The 22,114-nt window shown below is 32.7% G+C and overlaps 1 protein-coding gene across 1 annotated transcript; it reads left to right on the top strand.

Annotated features, from left to right (window-relative positions):
- Positions 1 to 2,657: 2,657 nt before the first annotated feature.
- Positions 2,658 to 18,970, top strand: LOC123549605 (mucolipin-1-like). The gene is made up of 10 exons (XM_053545159.1): positions 2,658 to 5,576; positions 6,095 to 6,218; positions 6,833 to 6,923; positions 7,613 to 7,703; positions 14,155 to 14,270; positions 14,504 to 14,665; positions 15,785 to 15,916; positions 16,141 to 16,263; positions 17,311 to 17,529; positions 18,837 to 18,970. The coding sequence occupies exons 1-10, from the start codon at positions 5,486 to 5,488 to the stop codon at positions 18,846 to 18,848; spliced, it is 1,161 nt and encodes a 386-aa protein (XP_053401134.1). The 5' UTR covers positions 2,658 to 5,485; the 3' UTR covers positions 18,849 to 18,970.
- The last annotated feature ends 3,144 nt before the right edge of the window (positions 18,971 to 22,114 follow it).

Here is a 22,114-nt window from a genome sequence, read left to right as displayed (position 1 = left end):
TTCTAAGTTTAAATTTTTTTATATTTTTGCAAAAAGAGCAAAATAGAGTTATGATCTCAATGAATCAATCTCTACACTGTTACTGTTCATATATTGAAATTATCAGCGTAACATAATGCAATCAATATTACACCATACGGCTTTAATACTTTCAAATCAATTTTGCACTCTTCAGCAGTGTTAAACAATGAAACACTGAAGTGCTGTTCTTCCTTAATAACAAAGTAAGAGTGCTTACTGTTCTATATGCTGAAGCCAGAATGATTTTTCACGCAAATCCAAAGTCAGAATTTGTTATTCAAAGTTATTTCCAGTCCCTCTACCCCTCCCCGTCCCTCTCAAAACTGCTTCACCCTAAAATACCAAATTGTCTATCCATAACCATTTGTGTATAAATTCATTGTATGTTTGAGATCAAGTAAACAAAAGAAAATATAGCTTCTCTAGTCCTTCAGTCTAAATCAATTCAAAAGGGAACAATGTTATTGTATAATAATAATAGATGTATATGTTAACCAGTACGATTGTGGTACCATTCGGATGTGTACATAAAGCAGCATCAACATAAATCTGATTTGAAATATGCATGCTCGTTTGTACCGTCAGGTGCTTACCCGTTATTGATCTGGTGTATATATCACGTAATATCTAGTTTTCTTCTAATAGGCATTTGCAAAATAGACATTTGCGAATTAAGACGAAGTGGACTGTGAATACCTAAAACGATAGATATTTCAAGGGGACCATCTCAACATAATGTGCGGTAGGAAATGCATGCCTATAATGATGATAATTTCTGATTCTACAAACTTTTATCTTAATATGACAAATATTGAGACCAAGCAGGTCTAATATATAGAACACTGGAATTTAGTGTATTAACATGAGTTTTCTATGATTTGACCTGAACCAAGGATACCCAAATTCAAAATCTGGTGACACAACACTTTCACTAAGCTGCATTACGACCGCACTAAATCTGTAACCTCGACAGTGTTAACAGTGAACTGTAAACAAGGGACGACGACGGACGACGGACACAGTGCATCCGCAATAGCTCACTTTAAGTACGTTGTTCTCAGATGTACTAAGTAAGTACTCTGTAGCTCAACTCATTATCATGTTGAATAGCATTCCTATGCAGTTTCATGGCGATCGTTTAATAATTTTTGTGATATGTGTAACACATATTTTCTACGGCGGACAGACGGACGAATGAACAGACACATTCAAATCTATATCCCAAACGCAGAGTGACTGCATAATTAGCCTGGCCTAATCAATTTTTATCACGGTCGTGAGCTTGTATCATAGAAAAAAACATCGTCAGCAATCTAGGGGCAATATTTGCTATTAAATCTTATGTCACCGGGTCAGAATATTTGCCTGTATCAAACGTAACTGTAACAGTTTCAAAACCTAGGTCAGATCGCCAAATGATAGGAAAGCCTCGTTTGTACTTAAGCGACTTAATTGCTGACCAGATCTATATGACACATTGTCATAATAATTGTCTTAATTAATTCTAGAATAACTCTGAAATTCTACAAATTAAAAGCGTTTGACACCGTCGATCATACTATCTTTTGCAAAACGCTTACAGCTTTGGGGGTTCTGTCTTTATCTTTCTGACCGAACTCAGATAGTCAATGAACAAAGTTTCATCCGAATCTGCCGAGGTCGCATGTGGAGTCCCCCTTGGAAGTATCCTGGGGCCTTTACTCTTTCTTTGCTACGTAAATGACATGTTAACGTGTATAAATTTGGATTGCAAGCTTATATTATGTACCAATGACAGTACGATATTGTTCGCCCACAAAGATCCCCATATTATTTCAGAAATATTAAGCAGGGTAATGAAAAAATGTTCAACAAGGTTAACTGATAAAAAAATTGTCCCTATATCTTGGTAAAACGGACTGTATGTTGTTTGGTTAAGTTAGGAACTCCAGAAAATTTCTTCCTTTAAAGTTGTCATGTAATACCTTTTTGAAATAACGTTAAATATCTTGGTCTACGTATCGATAAGTTTTTAATGGTGAGCAGATAGTAGAGTCCATAGGCACGGGTAAAAGTTTTATACAGTCACTGTTGTAATTTCAGTATTAAAACAAAGGAAACGTTGACAAGTGCATTGATGCAGTTTCACTTTGACTACTCCTGTTCGGCGTGATATGCTGGTCCACCAAATATCTAAAAAGCCGATTACAAGTAGCCCAGAACAAAGTTATCAGATTCATCCTTACTATGCCATCCAGCCCCTGTGAAATAGGTTCATGAACTTCATGAATTTGTAATAATTCATTAATTATTTCATGACTTATCAAAAAAGTCCTGAACTAAAAGGAAAAGTTCACTAACTTAAATTCATGAACTCTCAGGTTCAAAAATGTTACTTTCATTTCATGAACTTGTAAATGTAGTTTATGAACATTTCAAAAAATCCGTTAAATAATTTAAGAAATTCATGAACTTGAAAATGAAATTCAGATAATGATTGAAAAAGAACCAAGATTTTTCATGAGCTATATATATATATATATATATATATAAAGAAAATAGTTCATTAAAAGGACTAACATTCAAATTACCTTTTTCTAGTTCAGTACCACTTCATGAACCCAATTGTGAGTTTCTGAACTGTTCATTCATTAAACATAAAACTTAGGTTTACCTTTTACAATATATGAATGAATTCATGCACTGTTCATGAATGTTCATGAACATTAAATTCATAATATCACATGATCAGTTTCCATTATTTTGTTGCATGCTGGGAATATTTTTGCACATGTGATTCAGCAATTTTTGAGAAGTTTGTGCAGCAAATAAGAAGGAAATATTTATCATACTACAGTTAGGAATGGTTTAAAAGGAACATGAGTATACTGAATATCAAATAAGTAATTGTGGTGTTGTCATAAATCGTTCATTTTAAAAAAAAATATAAGATCCTTTTAAAATGTCATAAGTTTTTACGACCCTGAAGAAAAGCTGGTATCTGAATTTCAATCTTGAGATTTAAGTAAATTATACATTGTTTAACTTAATGGTTTGTATTTTATACAGCAATTGTTTACTTCTTATTATGCTCCCAATCCCCCTCTAGTTTACTGTTTTACTCAACATGTCATTTGTTGAGGGTGTAAAATGTCAATGTCACAGTGACTCAGCAGAGACTATAAAGCAGTCTCTGCCGGCCTCTAACTGAACAACACTTTGACCTACGGGTATTTTTATTGTATCAAGCTCTACCGATATTGTTCAAAGAATTCCATTACATGCAGACCTCTCAGGTTTCATAGTGTTACACTCCTACCAGGTTACCTTGACTAGTTCATGAATTTGTTCACAAATAAATTTATGAAGTTCATGAACCTTTTTCACAGGGGAGTTCATCAAATGTTCATGAACCCCTGTGGTCATTTGCTGTTCAAGGGATTATTTATGAACATTTGATGTACTTGGTTCATGAACCAAAGTTCATGGTGCTGCCATTTGCTGTTCATGGGATTGTTCATTAACTTTAGTTCTTTATTTGTGAACTCCATTTCAAGAATTATTCCATGAACTGGTCTTTCGCAGGGGAGGACCAGTATCACCTGTGATATGCTGGAAGAAGTCAAACTCTTAAGAGTCGAAGATAGGGCTAATCTATTACGACTGAATCATGTTCATAATAGTTTTCACGACATTGCATCATAATATCTTAATCAAAATTTTTGCAAAGTTTCATCAATTCACAACCGCACTAGATTTAGTAAATTTAACTTTTTTGTTCCAAAAGTCAAAAGTTTTGGTACTGACTTTTTCTTTCAGTGTTATTCAAGAAGGGAATAATCTTCACGAGTTTATTAAGTCGAAAACAAATAAACATAGCTTTAAATAGGAAACCTCTGATACTATTTTATACTGAGACATTCCTGAAAATGAATATCTGTATTTTCCTCTGTTTTAGTCAAAAACATTGAAATTATTACTGTAATTATATTCAGGACATAAGATTTTTAGATAGCGTTATATGTTTTACCTATACACGAATTTCTTACCAATTAAATTGTAATGATCACACATTTTAATTGTGAAGATAATGACTGAAAATTATATCTACCTAATGGGACCCCATTGGAAATAAGTTATTAATTTTACTTTGATGAGTCATCCCATGTATTAAGATCATATCTTTATTCTATTTAATAAATTATAAAGTATACCTGACGTAATCTTTCAAGCATTTATTTAATATCTATTTAAAGATATTTATAATATTCTAATCAAAGCATTTTAATCTAATTTAGCTATGGTATACATGGATTTTATTACATTAGTTTTATAAAGTGTTTTATGGTCTTATGCCTGAATAAATTTTAATTTGAATACCACTCTTAAGGCTTATTTTCTGTATGATTTGCAAAACAATAGTGAGACAGTTTGTCTGTTTATAAAACTAGGGTCAATTTTAAACTCGGTTAAAATGGGTCAAAAACTAGGCCGCTAGGTTTAATTATCAAAGAGCCTTCGTAGCACTATAGACGAAATAGGTTCTGTTTGATCTATATGAAATATAGATAGAATATTTGTCTCTGTGAAGTCTTAGTTTAGATTGATTTCAGTCTTACCTTATCTAGGATTAAATAAATACCAGGTCATTTTGTCAAATCGTATAAAAAAATTTGTTGACAATCTACTGACCTAACAAGCTACTACAGACCCAGTTTCAAACTCGCCCAACATTTTGTTAAGACGGATATTCTGATAAAGTCGCAATACGATAGGGCCAAAATTGTGATCTCTGCAGTGTTCAAAATTGTTGAAACTGTTCATGTCGGACGACGGACACTAGGCGATCACACTAGCCCGCCTTGACCACTTTGGTTCAATGGCGGTGCTTCTAAATTAATGCTGGAAAAAATCATTTCAGTAAAGTGTAATGGCGCAAACATTTGGTAGTACATACGCACATACGGAAGGACAGACAGAATGAACCATAGATATATCCCTAACCGTAAAGGGTTGGTATAATAAGCTGAACCATATCTTCATTATATGTATGTATTTCCGACCGCACATAATGCAATTAGATTATGTTGAGATGGTCCCCTTGAAATATCTATCGTTCTACAGTCCATAATTAATACTTAATTCGCAAATGTTTATTAGAAGGTGCACGATTGCATATGTTCTTTAGATGCTCTTTTAATATATTATATCAAATAAATTAAAACTGTCATACAATTAACAACAAGGAATGAAGTCGGTAATCAATGTTTTCTTTGTCATGTTTTATGATTTTAGATAGAAACAGCTAAATGTGTTAAGTATTCAGAAGCATATATTCTGATAAATTATTAGTATTGCAAAGAAACATCACTGTGACATTTCAAAGGATGAATAAAATTCATCGATGGAAATATATATATAATTGCATTGCACGATTTTTCAGATATACAACGCTGATGTCGAAGCCACGGGATATTTCAAAAAAATGCCGGATGATAAAATCACAATTAGTATTAATTATTTTGACATGATAAAAGACCCAGCGAATGGAACTATTGTAAAAGTCGAAGGTGGAGGTAGGCAAAAGATTTAAGAAAAGTAATTCAATTACTTGTAATATGATGTGGTATCTTAATAATGTCAAAATGATTACTGTGATAAAAAACTTTCTGATTTGTTATACTTTGTTGGTATAAAGAGATGAACACCAAGTATGTTATTAATACATGGTTAATGAAGTAAACTTAACAATGGAATAATGTTGAATCATAGAGGCATGCGATATATATATTAAGTAACAGTTAATCTAGTATGAAGAACATAATCATAAGGATGCTGGGGTTGTGTCCCTTTAAACATTAGAATATGTAACAATTAAATTGTTGCAATTTTAGCAACAGTTCTCTAAAGGTAATGACTGCTCATCACAAAATGAGTACAGTCTTAGATACAATGTTATCTTTTGCCTGTTAATTCATGCATAAAAGTGATTCCGACTATTTGAGATTTATTTAATTTGAAGATGCCCTAATTTTCTTCCAGCACCTTTCGCAGCAAACGCGATGCTTTACGGTCAACATATTTTATATTTCAGGGGTATCCAGTTTTGAACCTTTATTTGGATTGACGAACTACACAAATGATGAAAACATAATCGTTTATGATTATGATATCTCTAAGGATTTAAAGAACAGAAATTTGTCGTCTGTTCTCCATAGGTCAAAAAAACCTTTTACATAAGTCATTCCATTACTGTTTGATTCACGTATTTGTAGGAACTTTTGAATTTGAGACGTTTTTTGCAATTCAATTCGATTGATTTGTTATTTGTTATTTTTATTATTTTTACATGTTTATTTCACATTGGTCTATAAATGGCTTTTTGTTAACATACATATAAATATTGTTTTTCATTCCAAAGTTACAAGAAGATGTTGCCACAAATATTACAGTAGAACATGAAATATAACCTTAGCTTCTCAGAATATCTTAAATGTTAAAAATTCTTATTTTATATATGTTAAGCTCTGCTTTTTGTATCTCCGCGTAGTTTGTTGCTCGTTTGAGAGTTTGTTGCTTCATCTTCTTGATGATGTATTCAGTCTCACAAATTTCAAGCAACTGGTGATAATGTTGATGATTTGATCATAATTGATTGATAAACTTGTTCAATTAAATGGAAAGAGTGTTGTACAAATACTGAATATGTATTATCATAAAAATAATAGTCTAATAGCTATATAATAATTTCGTGATAATTTCTACATTTGGTAAACGAAATAACATATTTTAGTTTTGTAAAAAGTTACATAAGTCTTTTCGTACTTAATAGGATGCTTGATTTGAAGGTCAGTTTTGCACTGCACTCGTTAAGGGTAGACAAGAACAGCAGAAAGACTAGATGTTTACATATATTTGGGAATGTGAGTATGTCAAAGCGGTTTCTGAAAAGATTACATTCGCCACCTCATAAAGTGAATTATTTATCGAATAGGAATTTATGACAGAAGTTCATTACTTCAGACTATATCAATTAATTACCTTAGCAAGAAACACGATTGATTGCACCATATCAAGTCAGATCATCTGCATAACTACAGCAGCCCTGATATAAATGCGCAAATAACGTTAAATACTTTGTAAGGATATTGGCATGGCTTATATGGTTTCAACTCAATCTGCTCGTAAAATCGAACAATTTTTGGCATTGCTTTTTGTTGTACGAATTCATCTGCAGAAGCCGGAATTGATAAATATCAGTAGAAAACACAAAAGTGTTCATGGCATATGTACATAGGCTATTGTATACGATGTAAGTTAAATATCAATTTAACGCGTAACTTAATCATAATTGTCACTTTAAATAAGCACATGCAATTGAAAGTTAAAACTCAAAATGATACTATTCTTATAAAATAAACATGTATATTCTATACATTTCCAGCCTTGGGTTAAATTTCTACTTTCAACTAGTCAGTAGGGTTTTTTGTCAGTCTTGTACATATTTTGTGCACATAACATCGACTATTTTATAGCGTATTTGATTATTGCAACCTTTGTTAAGTGTACAATATAATTATGTACACACAAATGGTCACGTTTGTATTTTTAGGTATCATTTAATGACAAAAATCACAACGGCCAAGTGATTATTCAACTATCGACTCAAACTGTTCCGATAACATGTACTTTTCCTTCAATGGGTGAGTCCAACTTTTAATATTTTTTTCAATTACTTCTGTATTTAAGTTTGTAAACCAATCTGACTAAAGTACTTGATCTTCTAAACGAAGGTCTGAGGATGACCTTTTCACATTCATTTGGGGTTCGGACCCCAACCCGCGCCATTCTCCTCCGCCCCTGGTTAAGTTTAGCCAATGTTTTTTTAGCATTTTACTATGTATTGAGCATAGGTGACGATCACAAAACGCATTTTTTTAACTTTTCAGCGTGTTTTAAAAAATTGTATTTTTTACCATCAATGCTTTCAATATCACAAGATTTGAAACATCGCACGAACAGTAGGGAAACAATAGCTAGTTAAACTTTTAAATGAACCCCTACCAATGAATCAGCGGTATCAATCGACGTGTCTGTTACCATTTTGTCAAATGACACCAGTCCCGACAACTGTTATTTGTATTCTGACGAAAAATCAATAAATATTTTAAATCAATCAATCTAAATTTTATGAAACACTTCCTTGCGAATTGATCCCTGCTTTTCACTTAAAACAGATCATGCTTTTATATAATCTAGATAATGTAGTCACAAATCCGACACGGGTCACGGCGACCTCATCTACACTTATAGATCCAATTCTAGTTTCTGATGATTTATCGTGTCTACACAGTGACATTTTCACAGTTCCTGACAATATCAGTAATCATAAAGCGACTTATGCATTTTTCAAAGCCCCGTTTTCTTGTCAAATGTCCAATAAAAGGAAAGTATGGTTATGCAGTAGAGCCGACTTTCAGTCCCTAAATAACTATATTGCAAATGCTGACTGGTCGTTTCTTAACTCTATTAACGTAAATGATGGTGCAGTTGTATTTACTGAAAAACTATTAGATTATATGAAAAAGTGTATACCATACAAAGAAGTCACTATCAGACCATACGACAAACCATAGTATGATTCAACCATAAGACTGTATTCCAGCAAACGTGATAGACAAAAATCCATTGCAATTTCTACCCATAATACAAACCATTGGAATACTTATAAAAAATTAAAAAACAAAGTAAACAATTTTTAAAAAAAAACCATGCCAGAGAAAAAATTTTATGTTAATTTGGAGGACAGCCTTGTCGATTTGAATACAAACAATCAAAAACAATATTGGAAGCGTCTTCGTAGTTTTCTTAAAACTAAAAATTTTCCGAAGTTATCCCCCCTTTGAAAACTTGTAATTCTGACGGCACAGAAACGTACTACTTCTCTGACTCTGCAAAAGCTAATTGTTTAAATGAATACTTTGCATCAATATCACACCTTGACGACATTGATGAAGTGCCATTGCATATGCCCAGTTATACAGATGCTAATTTATCTACTATAGAATTACAAAAATCAGAAATGCAAGACATAATTAAAATCTTAGATATTAATAAAGCGGTCGTTGAAGACCTAATTAGTCATAAAGTATTAAAAAATATTTGCAAAACAATTTCCAAATCTCTTTGTACATTATTCAATAGATCTTTGTCAGAATGTGTTTTTCCTGAAATTTGGAAATCAGCAATTGTTATGCCACTTTTTAAGAAAGGAGATAATAAATTGACTTCTAATTATCGTCCTATTTCACTTTTAAGTTGTTTAGGAAAACTTATGGAAATAATTCTACACAAACATATGTATAACCATTTGGTAGCTAATCAACTTATTTACTCTAAACAATCCGGCTTTTTGAAAGGACATTCTACAGTTATCAATTATTAGATATGTACCATCAAATTGTTTAATCTCTAGATACCAAAACTTATACTTATATTGTATTTTGTGACATCTCTAAGGCCTTTGATAGATTTTGGCACAAAGGTCTCCTTTATAAACTACAACTAAATGGTATCAAAGGAAATTTATTAAAATGGACCAAGAGTTATCTTGAAAACAGAAACCAGAAAGTTTTTGTTGGTTCTTCCTTATCTGAACCTCTCAGCGTCAATACTGGGGTGCCTCAAGGCTCAGTCATTGGGCACCTTTTCTTTCTAGTATATGTTAATGACATCATTGAGAATTTGTTATGTATTGCACGTCTTTTTGCGGATGACACTTCTTTAGCATGTACTACATTTTCTTTGACTGATCTTGAAGGAATTGTTAACCATGATCTTGCCATGATAAATGCTTGGTCTAAAAATGGCTTGTAGATTTTAATCCGAATAGAACAGAAGCAATGTTTTTACTTTACAACAAAATATCAACAAACCATATTTGACATTTGATAACGTACCTGTTAGATTTGTTGAACGACATAAACACTTAGGTTTAACACTAAGTTCAAATGGAAAATGGCATGACCACATTGACCAAATAACTACATCAGCTTCAAAATTGTTAGGCATGATGAGAAAATTAAAGTACACTCTAAATAGACAGATTCTTTATCAAATATGTATATCTTTCTTAAGACCTGTTTCAGAATATGCTTCTGTAGTGTGGGACGGCTGTACTCAGTACGAAAAAGAAACACTGGAAAAAAATCAACATGAAGCAGCCCGTATTGTAACTGGACTTACCCGGTCTGTCTCAATTCAAAATTTATATCAGGAAATTAACTGGCTGTCACTATCTGACAGACGGTTATATCAAAAACTTTTTATCACATTTAGAATTCGTAACGGTGCTGCGCCCGAATATTTGAATAATATTTTTCCAAACATTGTCAACAATTCTACACATTACAACTTAAGAAACGCTGAAAATTATATAATCCTCAGTCGAAGAACTCAAATATTTTCTTATTCTTTTGTGCCTTCTGCTATTGATATATGGAACAATTTGAGTCCTGAAATAAGAGCCACAAACACATTATCAAGTTTTAAAAGATTGTTAAAAACGACCGTTTTTCCAACTACAGAAACTCCAAAATGGTACCTTGTAGGAGAAAGAAAATTTTCTATAATTCATGCAAGGCTTAGAAACGCGTGCATTAATTTGAATTTTCATTTATTTTGCAACCATCTGTCTCAGGACTCAATCTGTTCTTGTGGAGAAGATATTGAAGACGTTAAACATTTTCTTTTCACTTGTACGAAATATACAAACCAAAGGATTAAACTTTTCCACGATCTAAGGCAATTTCATCCTTTAAATACCCAACTTCTTTTAGTTGGTAATCCCGAATTGTCATATGAAGACAACTGCAAAATATTCTGCTCAGTCCAGCATTACATAAAATCAACCAAACGCTTTTGAGACTCACCATATTTAGCAGGCAATATTATTCAATTTATTTATATATAACTATAAGTTTATTATTGACAAGACCCCAACTGTTTCTTTTTTTATGTTCTTTTACCCCAAATGTAGTACATGTTAATACAATTGAATTGCATCTTTTTTTGTACTCTTACATCTTTTTGTACACTGACTAGTCGCAAATAGGTTTGTCTATACAAGTCACATGTACCCGTTTCTCTTTTTTTTAAGTTCTTTTTTTCCCAAGTCTAGTACATGTTAATGCAAATTAATTGCATCATTTTTACTCTTACATCTATCTATACATTGCCACTAGTCACAAATGTGTTTGTTTATATAAGAACACATGTACTTGTACCTTATACATATTTCAACTCTTTTTTTTCTTTCCTTTTTTATTTGAAGCTGTAATATTGTAAATTTATTATTTACCACACATGTTCTTAATTAGTTGTCACTGTTGTAATTAAATATGTAAATATTTGCATTAGGGAAGACCCGTTACTAATATTGCGAGAACTTGTGGGTCGACCCTTTTGCCTACTATATGTACAATTGACGTAGTTATCTGTTTATATATGTATATATTGGCAATAAATTATGTTTAAACTGAATTCTTGCTTTGAACTGCGCATATCGTCGCCGGGTACCAAAATTAATACCGTTACGACTACATTATATCGGATTTTCGCTTCAGCAAGTGTTACACCAGGTTTGTTTACATAACGAAGTGATGATCTGATTTAACATAGTCGTAAGAGCATTAATTTTGGTATCCGGTTTATGACATGCGCTACACAAAGCAAGTGTCCAGCGCAAGCAAGTGTTCCCATTGTTCGTGCGATGTTTCAAATCTTGTGATAATGAGAGCATTGATGGTAAAAATACATTTTTTTAAACACGCTGAAATGTTACAAAATGCGCTTTATGATCGTCACCTATACTCAATACATGGTAAAATGCTAAAAGATGTTGGCTAAACTTAACCAGGGGCGGAGGAGAATGCGGCGGGTTGGGGTCCGAACCCCAAGTGTCTGTGGCTGGCATACTTTCCTATCCAACAGTGCGGTAACTAGCGTGCGGGTATTTAATACCTTCACACATTTAGTTACCGCACCCTGCACTTAGTGTACACGACTGATCTGCACCAAATTTGTTAAGAAAAAACACCGAGCTATGATACAAAACTAATAAAACTTAATTAAGTTTATTATTGCATCTATTTCGAACTACTGTGTATTGTGAATGCGTTAATTGATTACCATTATCATGTTTTGACTACATTTAGACTGATCATTTTAACTCTTGGGGATAAATTAATTCCAGCATAAACGTTTGGATGTGGAATAGGTAGTATCCATGGAAATGAAACATAAAAAAAATTCCTCAAAAAATACCATGGCACATTTTTTATATTGCATCTGGAAAGTAGCTTCTAATACATATTGTGGCAGTTACTGTTGACCACATGCTGTATTGTTTTACTACTTATATACTAAAGCATAAATGCTCACTTTGAAAATCAGAGAAATATATTTGAAGATTTCTAGCAAGTACTGCATGACATTCTACCTTTAGTATTTTTACAATCTGTTTCGCCCGCCCGCTTAGCTCAGTAGGTAAGAGCGTTGGTCTACGGATCTCGGGGTCGCGAGTTCGATCCTCGGGCGAGGCATATGTTCTCCGTGACTATTTGATAAACGACATTGTGTCTGAAATCATTAGTCCTCCACCTCTGATTCATGTGGGGAAGTTGGCAGTTACTTGCGGAGAACAAGTTTGTACTGGTACAGAATCCAGGAATACTGGTTAGGTTAACTGCCCGCCGTTACATGACTGAAATACTGTTGAAAAACGGCGTTAAACCCAAAACAAACAAACAAACAAACAATCTGTTTCAAAAAGCGTCGAGATGTCAAAATTTAGAACTGAGAACATAGCTAGACTGTTTAACTAAATTTATATATATTTCTGAAACAAACTCTTTGGCATTTTAGTTAAAGGCATTTGAACACCAAATATATGTATTTCGAAGTCAGAAATAAGAAAAAAATCTTAGCGGTTTCGTTTAACAAAAATGAATTCACACAAAGTTATAGCAAACGTATGGAGTACCTGTTTTTTGCTTGAAATACATAAACAGTTACGACGATTATTTATCGAATGCTTCTTGAGCTGCGTATGTAATGCATGGACTACAATTTCGTTTAATTGTTTTTATTTTAGATAAATTTGCAACACTTAAAATTCTAGATTAACAACAAAAACAAATTTATTTTAGTGTGTACGCAATACAATGCCTCTTGTTAATATTACATAGTACAGTGTCGAGATTTAAATGCGAGTTTTAAAGAACATGAATTTTGGTGATCGGTTAAAGCTATAATATGGAAAAGAAGTAGTTTTTAATGTTTATACACAATTTGATTGTTACAGCAATTAATTATGTACTAGTTTTCATTATTCTGTCTTAAAATGTGACTAGATAAATGTACTTAGATAAGTTCATGATTTCATCTTATTTTTAGAACTCATTAACATATCATATTTGTTAGAATTTTGAAATCTACAATAGCAAGACTTTAGGCATAATTTTCTTAAGTCTTTATAAATCGAACATACTTATAAGAAGTGGTACTCACTTTCCATAACATTTATTCTACAAAATTATTATTTCTGTCTTCTCTGGGTACATCGTTATAATGACCTCTTTCTGTTTCGAGTTTGTGCGACGATGACCTAAAGTTTGAAAGAGCTATTGTCTATGAAATCTGAATAAGATTAAATTTCGACTGAATGTTTGAAACGGCAGTAAGAAGCAAGCCTCTGTGATTTATTCATATATTCATAAATTAGCATACCCTTTAAAGTATCACTTAAGTATCAGAGTTTGGTTTGAATTTCTTTTGTGGAGTTTTCTCTGTATTTCAAAAGTAAAAAATCATCAATTAAACTTTATGAGAATGAGATTTCCTAAGAGTAATTATTATAATAGTCGATTATGTCTTTATTGGTAATTCAGGCTTACTTTATGGTAAATCGGGGTTTTCTTTATAGTCAATACGATTCGAAATTAGTACAACTATTTTGTCACGGATAATGGTTTCGCTACCCGATTCCCATTTTCTCAATAGTAATTAAACATTTAACATGTTATTGTTACAAATACCGTGCGAGAGTAGTAATTCATTTACCTACGTGTTACTCTTGGTTTTTGTTTATCCTAGATGCCAAGCTGTGTGAACAGTACCACGAAATCGACACTATGAGAGTGAAAGTACTTGCCTTTTTGACAGTGTCTGGTGACACTTTAATGTTTTTTATAGGCACAGGCATATTGATTGTAAGATTTTATTAGTGTCTAGTAGGTTATAATCTCATATGCTAGTTGATCGTGAAAATGTACATTTCTTATTCATTGTAGTTATACAGCTGATGATCAGATAATAATACAATAGTATGTTGTCGTACTTAGCATTACAACAGACTGCAATGCTTTGATGAAATTTTTCTAAATATTCTATTCGTTGTTGGATATTGTTTTGATACAAACTGACGCTGTCATATTCATTTCAGGCTCTTTGTTGTTGCTCTTCCTCTGATAGTTGTTGTAACTGTTGTGTAAATATATATCGACCTTCTCCCGGCGAGTGTTTCTTCAATGTTCAGTGGTGGCATATCATATCAATAGCTGGAGATTCATTTACATTACATGGTGTCCATTGGATAACAGATATGGTATACACATTAAAATTGGGACCCTGGACACTTAGAAAGTCTTGCAGTAATCACACAACTACTAGTCCGTCCGTCTGCATAAACGTATATATCTTTATTGGAAAGAGTTGTGTTGTTGTGGTCTAGCAAAGAAAAAAACAACATATTTTTCGTCTTGTGAAATGCATTTAGTACGATGTTTTGATCTTTTAACTTTGATTTGTACTTTTTTTGACTATGCTACTTGTTTCAATCTGCCGTTTTAATATAGAAAACAAATTTACTAATTACAAACCCTTTGCATATGCGTAATATACATCTAAGCGAATACTTTTTTCCTTATTTCCAAACTCGTTTAAACATATCTATTTCAAGAGCTAGCTAGGTATATACATTCATGCATATATCATATAAATATATATTTAAAAGAATAAAACAAGTGAAAAAATACTTGAGAGACCATCTTAAGGGGAATAGCTCTGTTTTCACTGACTATTGCGTCTGTAGAACTATATGAAAAATATATTATCTTGATATAAAAGCTTCAGTTTACCAAAACGAGCAGTGTCTAACTCTACACAAAAATCATTTAGACAATAGTTACAATTTTCCGACACCCAATGAAACGGTGAAAATGACAATCAAAATGTACCTAATATTATTGTTAGGAAAAAATAATTTTGGGAAACATTTTTGATTTGCTGCCACGAAGAAACAGGTTAATTTGCTTTTGAAAGAGTACTTCGGCGTAAGAGCTATAGCGTTTTATGAAGTTTAATTAAGATTAAGGGTAGATGAGAACATTGATAAAATGAATCGGTAAATATTTGATGTTGGGGTGCCAAATTTATTTTTCTCAGGCACTTATAAGTCGTCAGAAAAGATATAAGTTTCTTGTTTTCTTGCTGTAGGATAATTCTGGTGTTGATACACTGCCATTTATAAACACTAGTAGACAACAAAATGAAATTCACGATCATGAACCATAACAATCCATTGATAATATTTTATATTTCATAAAATTAACTTAATATATGAACGTCTTTACAAAGTTCATCTAAACAAATCTATTGCGTCACAAAAGGCACCAAACATACTTCCTTTTATAAGTATTGCATTTTCATCAGTGTTTCATTGTAGTTACAAGGTCACTTGAATTTAGAGGATGGATCTCTGAGCGGCTGGGACAAGCACTTAGTTTACATTGGATCGGGATGTCTTTTAACTTGGTTTTCTTTCCTACGTTTTATCAGGATACATGACAAGCTTTCTGTGAGTATTTCAAAAACCCTGAAATGTTGTTATCGAAATGAAAGTCTCAGTAATCATCAGTCGGCTTTGTATTGTGTAAGTCATTTGTGGGCATGTAAGTACAGGTGCTAAATCCTGAGATATAGTTGAACAATGACACTAGATATGAATCCTTCCTTACAATTTCTGATATCAGATGTTTTAGTTAAAACCAAATTTCACTACCAGTATTTTTATCCTTGCAGCTGTTATTCAAGACAATTCGCACGGCGGCACTTGATGTGATATTTTTCTTGGCGTGCGTGTGCATTATTTTTATTGGATTCTGGTTGTGCACATACATTGTTCTTGGTCCGTATAATGTCAAGGTATATATGTTTCAATGTTCTGGTTATTATAAGTATGTAATTTATAATAGATAAGTTATATAAGTGTCGTATTTTCACCCTTAAGATTGTAGGTTTTCTTCCCCTGTAGTTACGACCAATTTCATTCAGTTTTTACCATATTGTCTAACTCAGAAAAGATAAATGAACCGCGCCATAAGAAAACCAACATAGTGGCTTTGCGACCAGCATGGATCCAGACAAGCCTGCGCATCCGCGCAGTCTGGTCAGGATCTATGCTGTTCGCTAATGGTTTCTCTAATTGCAATAGGCTTTGAAAGCGAACAGCATGGATTCTGACCAGTCTGCGCGGATGCAAAGCCACTATGTTGGTTTTCTCATGGCGCGGTTCATTATCATATTTTAAAAGAACATATAGAGGACATTTCTCGCTTCAGGTCAAGATCGAAATATCTTTTAAAATATTTATTTCAATTTGGCATGTAAAACATATATTTTAAATTGCTTTCGCCGAATATGTGCTTGATATGTTTCACTGTAAAAGTACCGGTAATATTTTACTCTAATACTTTTAATAATTCAATGAAAACATGAACATAAATGTAATAAAAAACGTTTTAAGTCCCTTACCGTTGGAACACCGGATGGGAGTGTAGGAATGCCCTCCGTCCATCCGTCCGTACGTTCGTACGTCTGTCCATCCTGCAATTCTAGTAAGGTTCATAAAACTTGGTATGTGTTTAGAGGGAAATATGTAGATAATGCACGTACATGACTTATGCTTCGAAATCAATGAGTGTGATAGAAACGTGCTTGACTGTCAATTCAGAGATCCGGGGTTCGAATCCCGGTCCAGGCACTAGAATTTTTTTAGATGCTCTTTAATGTCTCCCACGTAACTAAATGTACTAGTTCTTCACATGAAAGTCTGCTATACGCCTTTGAGCGTGTTTTCATGAAAAAGGCGCTATATAATTCTGGAATTATAATGATAATAATGACAAAAGGTCAAGATCAGTATTGAAAGTCAAGTAAAAAATGTCTCTACTATTCTATATTTCATTTCAGTTTCAAAGAATGTCAACCACTGCAGAAACATTATTTTCAATTATTAATGGCGATGAAATATATGCAACCTTTTCGATATTACAAGAGTCAAAAGCAGGTGACATAACTCGTATACGGTGGTTTTCAAGACTTATCATATATGCCTTTGTCACCCTATTCACTGTTTTGGTAGTCAATCTTCTGATTGCATTGTTCAACAGCGCTTACGAAGTAGTAAGGGTAAATATATTTCATCAATTTAGTTTTTTTTTTCTATCTTAATGTATTACAAAATTTTCCAGTGCTAAAAGTGAATTTAGAAAGGACTGTGATGTCTTACGGAACAGAGTCTTCTGCAGTATGCTGTTAGACAACAATAATACATTGAAAAATGTTTTGATTTGTTGGTGTTCTCAGCATTATGACGTTCTAGTCGATTTCTTAATTTTAAACATTGTATATGCTTGAACTCTTCGCTCCAATTTGAAGGACGCAAAGACATTTTAAAAACAACAGTTGCTGGTGTCAAATATGCAAATAATGATCGGAATTTGTTATTAGTAACTTTTTATTATTCAACTGGACCACGTCTTGTATTAAATAAGAAGTGCGGAGCGACTCAGTTTTAATTCTTTTATACAAAAACAAGTAAGACAATATATTTGTTTTAATTTGATTTAAAGCCCCAATTGTTGTGTGTAAAGGTGACTTTTAGAAAATCAATTGCTAAGTTATAAATACTGATGGCAATTTTGACCAAAAATCGTTGGCTTAAAATGTCATTTTCAAATATTTTAAGAAGACACCTTGTAACTTTGCATTTCAACATATTATCATAGTTAAACCATTTTAACGCATTATCATAGTTAAACTTTGGCTTCTTTGGCTTGCTCGCATTTTAACCGACATGTACTGCGGACTTTACCTGTTCATCACACCATGTAAATATCTTTAAGTAATGTTATAGTTCAAACATTTTTTATTCAATGACAAGTGAAGGATTTTCAAAAAAGTAACCAACTTATTTTCATATTACTTCATTACTGGAAAAATTGGTCCACTTAATCATGAAGAAGTACAAAATTAATGAGTATTCATTGTTCCGCCTTCTATAGATTTCCCACATTCAGCAAGGCGGAGCAACTGCCAAAACAGGGATTGGATACAAGAAATAAACGGAGGTCAATTACCTCTACTGGTCTAAAAAATAAACCAGAGTGCGCTTACTGTATATAAATGTCGACATGGTTATTACTTTGTCTTGTTTTATTTTTAAGTTATAGCTGATTAAACATGCATATTATATTTTCAATGGATAACAATGTATATATGTTCTACAAACTACTCGATAAGTGAGTCGTCCACTATGTATTTATAATGACATCAGCATGATTTTGTGTACAAACAATGTTGGCCACACCTCCCAGTGAAATTCAAATTCAAATCTTAATCATTCTTCTCAAAAATCACGTTTGCAAAATAAAACAGAAACAGATTTTTAGCTCGACTATTCTAAGATTTTGAAGAATTTGTTCTCTTTTTTCTAGTCGATTGATTAATAACCAACCTCCCTGGGCATATCCGATAACTCTGACATGTATGTTTGGCAAAATATGCCCCCTTTTGGACTTCGAAATTTTTGGTTAAAGTTTTGCGTGCAAGATACTATCTGCAGAACAAATGCAGGTATTAAATTGAAACTTCACATGTGCCTTTGTGGTTATAAAACTAGTTGATTACATCACGTCCCATAAGTCTGACATGCATTTTGGTCAAATTATGTCCCCTTTTGATCTTAAAACTTCTGCTGAAAGTTTTGCATGCAAGTTACTATCTCCAAAACTAATGCAGATACTGGATTGAAACTCTATAGATATTTTTAACATTTAATGTAATTTTTCCCTGCTTCGAATAGTCGAGCATTGGCTGTCTTACGAACAACTCTTGTTTAATAATAATTATGTTGTAAAAAGTCACTATGTACAAATATATAAATTTATAACAAGAATATATTTCAATATACTGCTTTAAGGTAATTTCAAAGAAGGGTTGTTTACCCGAGACGAAGATGTCGCTGATTGATGAAAAGGGGCGTTTTAACTATGAGTCGGTTACAGATACACTTACTGACATTCTAATGCATTACGTTTTACCTTCACTACGCTACGCTCCGTTTCGGCAAACTTAATTGCGTTAGAAAGACAATAAATGATCTATAACCTATACAAATACTATAAAAATGTCATAAATATGTCTTGACGTCTGCTTCGCCTGCATTAACTCGTAACATCGCGTAACATAACGCTACGTCTGAATATTTAAAGCGTCAAAATTGAAACATGGAAACATGTTTTTTGTTTCGCTAATTCAATGCTCATCACATTTTTAACATTTTGTGCATGTTTTAACCAGTTACCGAACAAAATATCAAAACGTTGCAATTGTATCGACACGCCTATTTGAAGCCTTGTAGTATTTACATAATAATAATTAGATACGTGTCACATTTACCTGAGAATGATACATATTAAAATGAAAATTTAAACAAGACAGATAGAACATTGTTTTATTGTAATAGTATCTATGTAGGATAGTTCATTGCTGTATTGAAATAGCAGATGAAAACAAACTTAATCAATATCACTGACTATTACAGGAAAAGAGGCCAAGGTCTAAGAAGCAAACTTTATCAGACATCTTGTGGGAACACCCTTTACAGTTTACCTGTTGTCATGAAGATATTAAGTGTTTGTGTAAATGTTTGTTTTTCAATTGTATCGACACGCCTATTTGAAGCCTTGTAGTATTTACATAATAATAATTAAATACGTGTCACATTTACCTGAGAATGATACATATTAAAATGAAAATTTAAACAAGACAGATAGAACATTGTTTTATTGTAATAGTATCTATGTAGGATAGTTCATTGCTGTATTGAAATAGCAGATGAAAACAAACTTAATCAATATCACTGACTATTACAGGAAAAGAGGCCAAGGTCTAAGAAGCAAACTTTATCAGACATCTTGTGGGAACACCCTTTACAGTTTACCTGTTGTCATGAAGATATTAAGTGTTTGTGTAAATGTTTGTTTTTCAAAATTAGTTCTTCTTGTTGTCGACGTTGTTGTAGTTGTTGTTGTTGTTGTGAGGTTGAGAGTTCTAATAATAGAGAAATTACTTTAGAGAATCCTGTCAGAAATGATCAACAGGGTGATTAATCAATCCTTTAAAAAGACTTTGAAAAAAAAATCAATTCTTTGAGATATTGAAAGGGTGCTTGTATCCTTTTGTTTATGCATGGTACAAAAGAAAAGTTTGAAGTTGTAATTGTATTGATTGACAGTTGTAAACCTGTAACTTTGGCTAAGATACATTTTGTTATATGTAAATGTTTTGGTGTATATACAGTTATGTACTATATAAAGGAAAATGATGTAAAGAGTATCTCTTTTCGCAGCTGTTGTTTCAAGTTAATCGGACTGATAAAGTTATTGTCAAAAGCATATTGCATAATTTTCTTTGAACCATGGTGATGTATGGTCTGAAATGCATATTTTTCATTTCAACATGTTATGTCTGTTTTCGGGATGTTTGTAAATTTATGTAAGATGTTATGAAAATTTATTAATTGATTTGTTTATGAAGTTTGAACTCTGATTTTATTGAAGTATAAATGAGAACCTTAGAGGTTTATATAATTTTAGCTGTCATAGAATATACTTATTATTTTGCGAATGTTATTTAGGACTGATATGCGGACATTTGTTATTATATTGACACATATTTCTAGGTGAAGGGAAACTAGGAATTTGTGTAATATTTTGATTATTGTCTGAAGAAGTTTGTTGATATATATATTAGAACTTCATAATTATGAATATGCATTTTGTGTGAAAGAATATGTTTATAACCTGGACTTATTCTAGTGCTTTTATTTAAGGTGTTTGTTGTCAATTTAAAAAGGGGTGATTGATTCATTATTGCAACACTTTGTGGTATAAAGACTTCGAAATAGCAATAAAAAGTTTTAAAAACTTTGATTTTTTCTTGAATTCATGAAGTCTATCTCAGTGGTGTCCGTCATCATGAACATAAAACCCCAGAACCCGATTACACAAACGAAATCTTGTCAAACGGGCCTCCCTCCGATGGAACATCTACTCCGGACAAACCCCATCATGCAGGTTAACGGCAAATTTGGCAACAGACCTGGGTGCAAAATGTCAGTACAAACTCGTACTTTATTATAACACTTTTCTGTCGAATTAACTATAACTTCAATATTTTGTACCAAAATCTCTATAGAAACTCATGGAAGAGAATCCTTTATTGTTATCCTGTCTTTATTTTCATTGATCAAAGTATGCTTAACAAAATTTCTAACCTCCACTTTAAATTATTTTAGGATGCATGCTTCATTTGTATCTATTAATCCCCCGCCATGAGTGGTGGGGTTATAGGAATGGTCTCCGTCCGTCTGTCCCACCGTCCGCCCATAACACTTTGTGTCCGCTCTGTATCACCTAAACCAATTTAAGGATTTTCATGAAACTTTGTTCAAAAGACCACCTGACCAAGACGATGTGCAGAACTCATAAGTCAGCCATGTTGGCTGACGATCAAAGTCAAACGATCATCTCATCAAGACGATGTGCAGAACGTTTAAGTCAGCCATGTTGGCTCAAGGTCAATGTCACAACTCTAGGTCAAAGATTTGAGCCTTCCATTTTATGTCCGCTCTGTATCTCCTAAACCCCTTGAAGTGTTTTCATGAAACTTGGGTCAAATGATCACCTCATCAAGACAATGTGCAGAACTT

This window comes from Mercenaria mercenaria, chromosome 6 (assembly GCF_021730395.1).
Source record: "Mercenaria mercenaria strain notata chromosome 6, MADL_Memer_1, whole genome shotgun sequence".
NCBI lineage: Eukaryota > Metazoa > Mollusca > Bivalvia > Venerida > Veneridae > Mercenaria > Mercenaria mercenaria.
The sequence above is the reverse complement of the archived record's forward strand: the minus strand, read 5'-3'. Positions and strand labels throughout refer to the sequence as shown.

What these genes read in the sequence shown, in the direction of transcription:
- LOC123549605 (XM_053545159.1), top strand. Translation starts at nt 5,486, where the DNA reads ATGCCGGATGATAAAATCACAATTAGTATTAATTATTTTGACATGATA. An exon ending in TAGGCACAGGCATATTGATT is followed by an intron (nt 14,271 to 14,503) that starts GTAAGATTTTAT and finishes TATTCATTTCAG; the next exon opens with GCTCTTTGTTGTTGCTCTTC. An exon ending in GGATACATGACAAGCTTTCT is followed by an intron (nt 15,917 to 16,140) that starts GTGAGTATTTCA and finishes TTATCCTTGCAG; the next exon opens with CTGTTATTCAAGACAATTCG.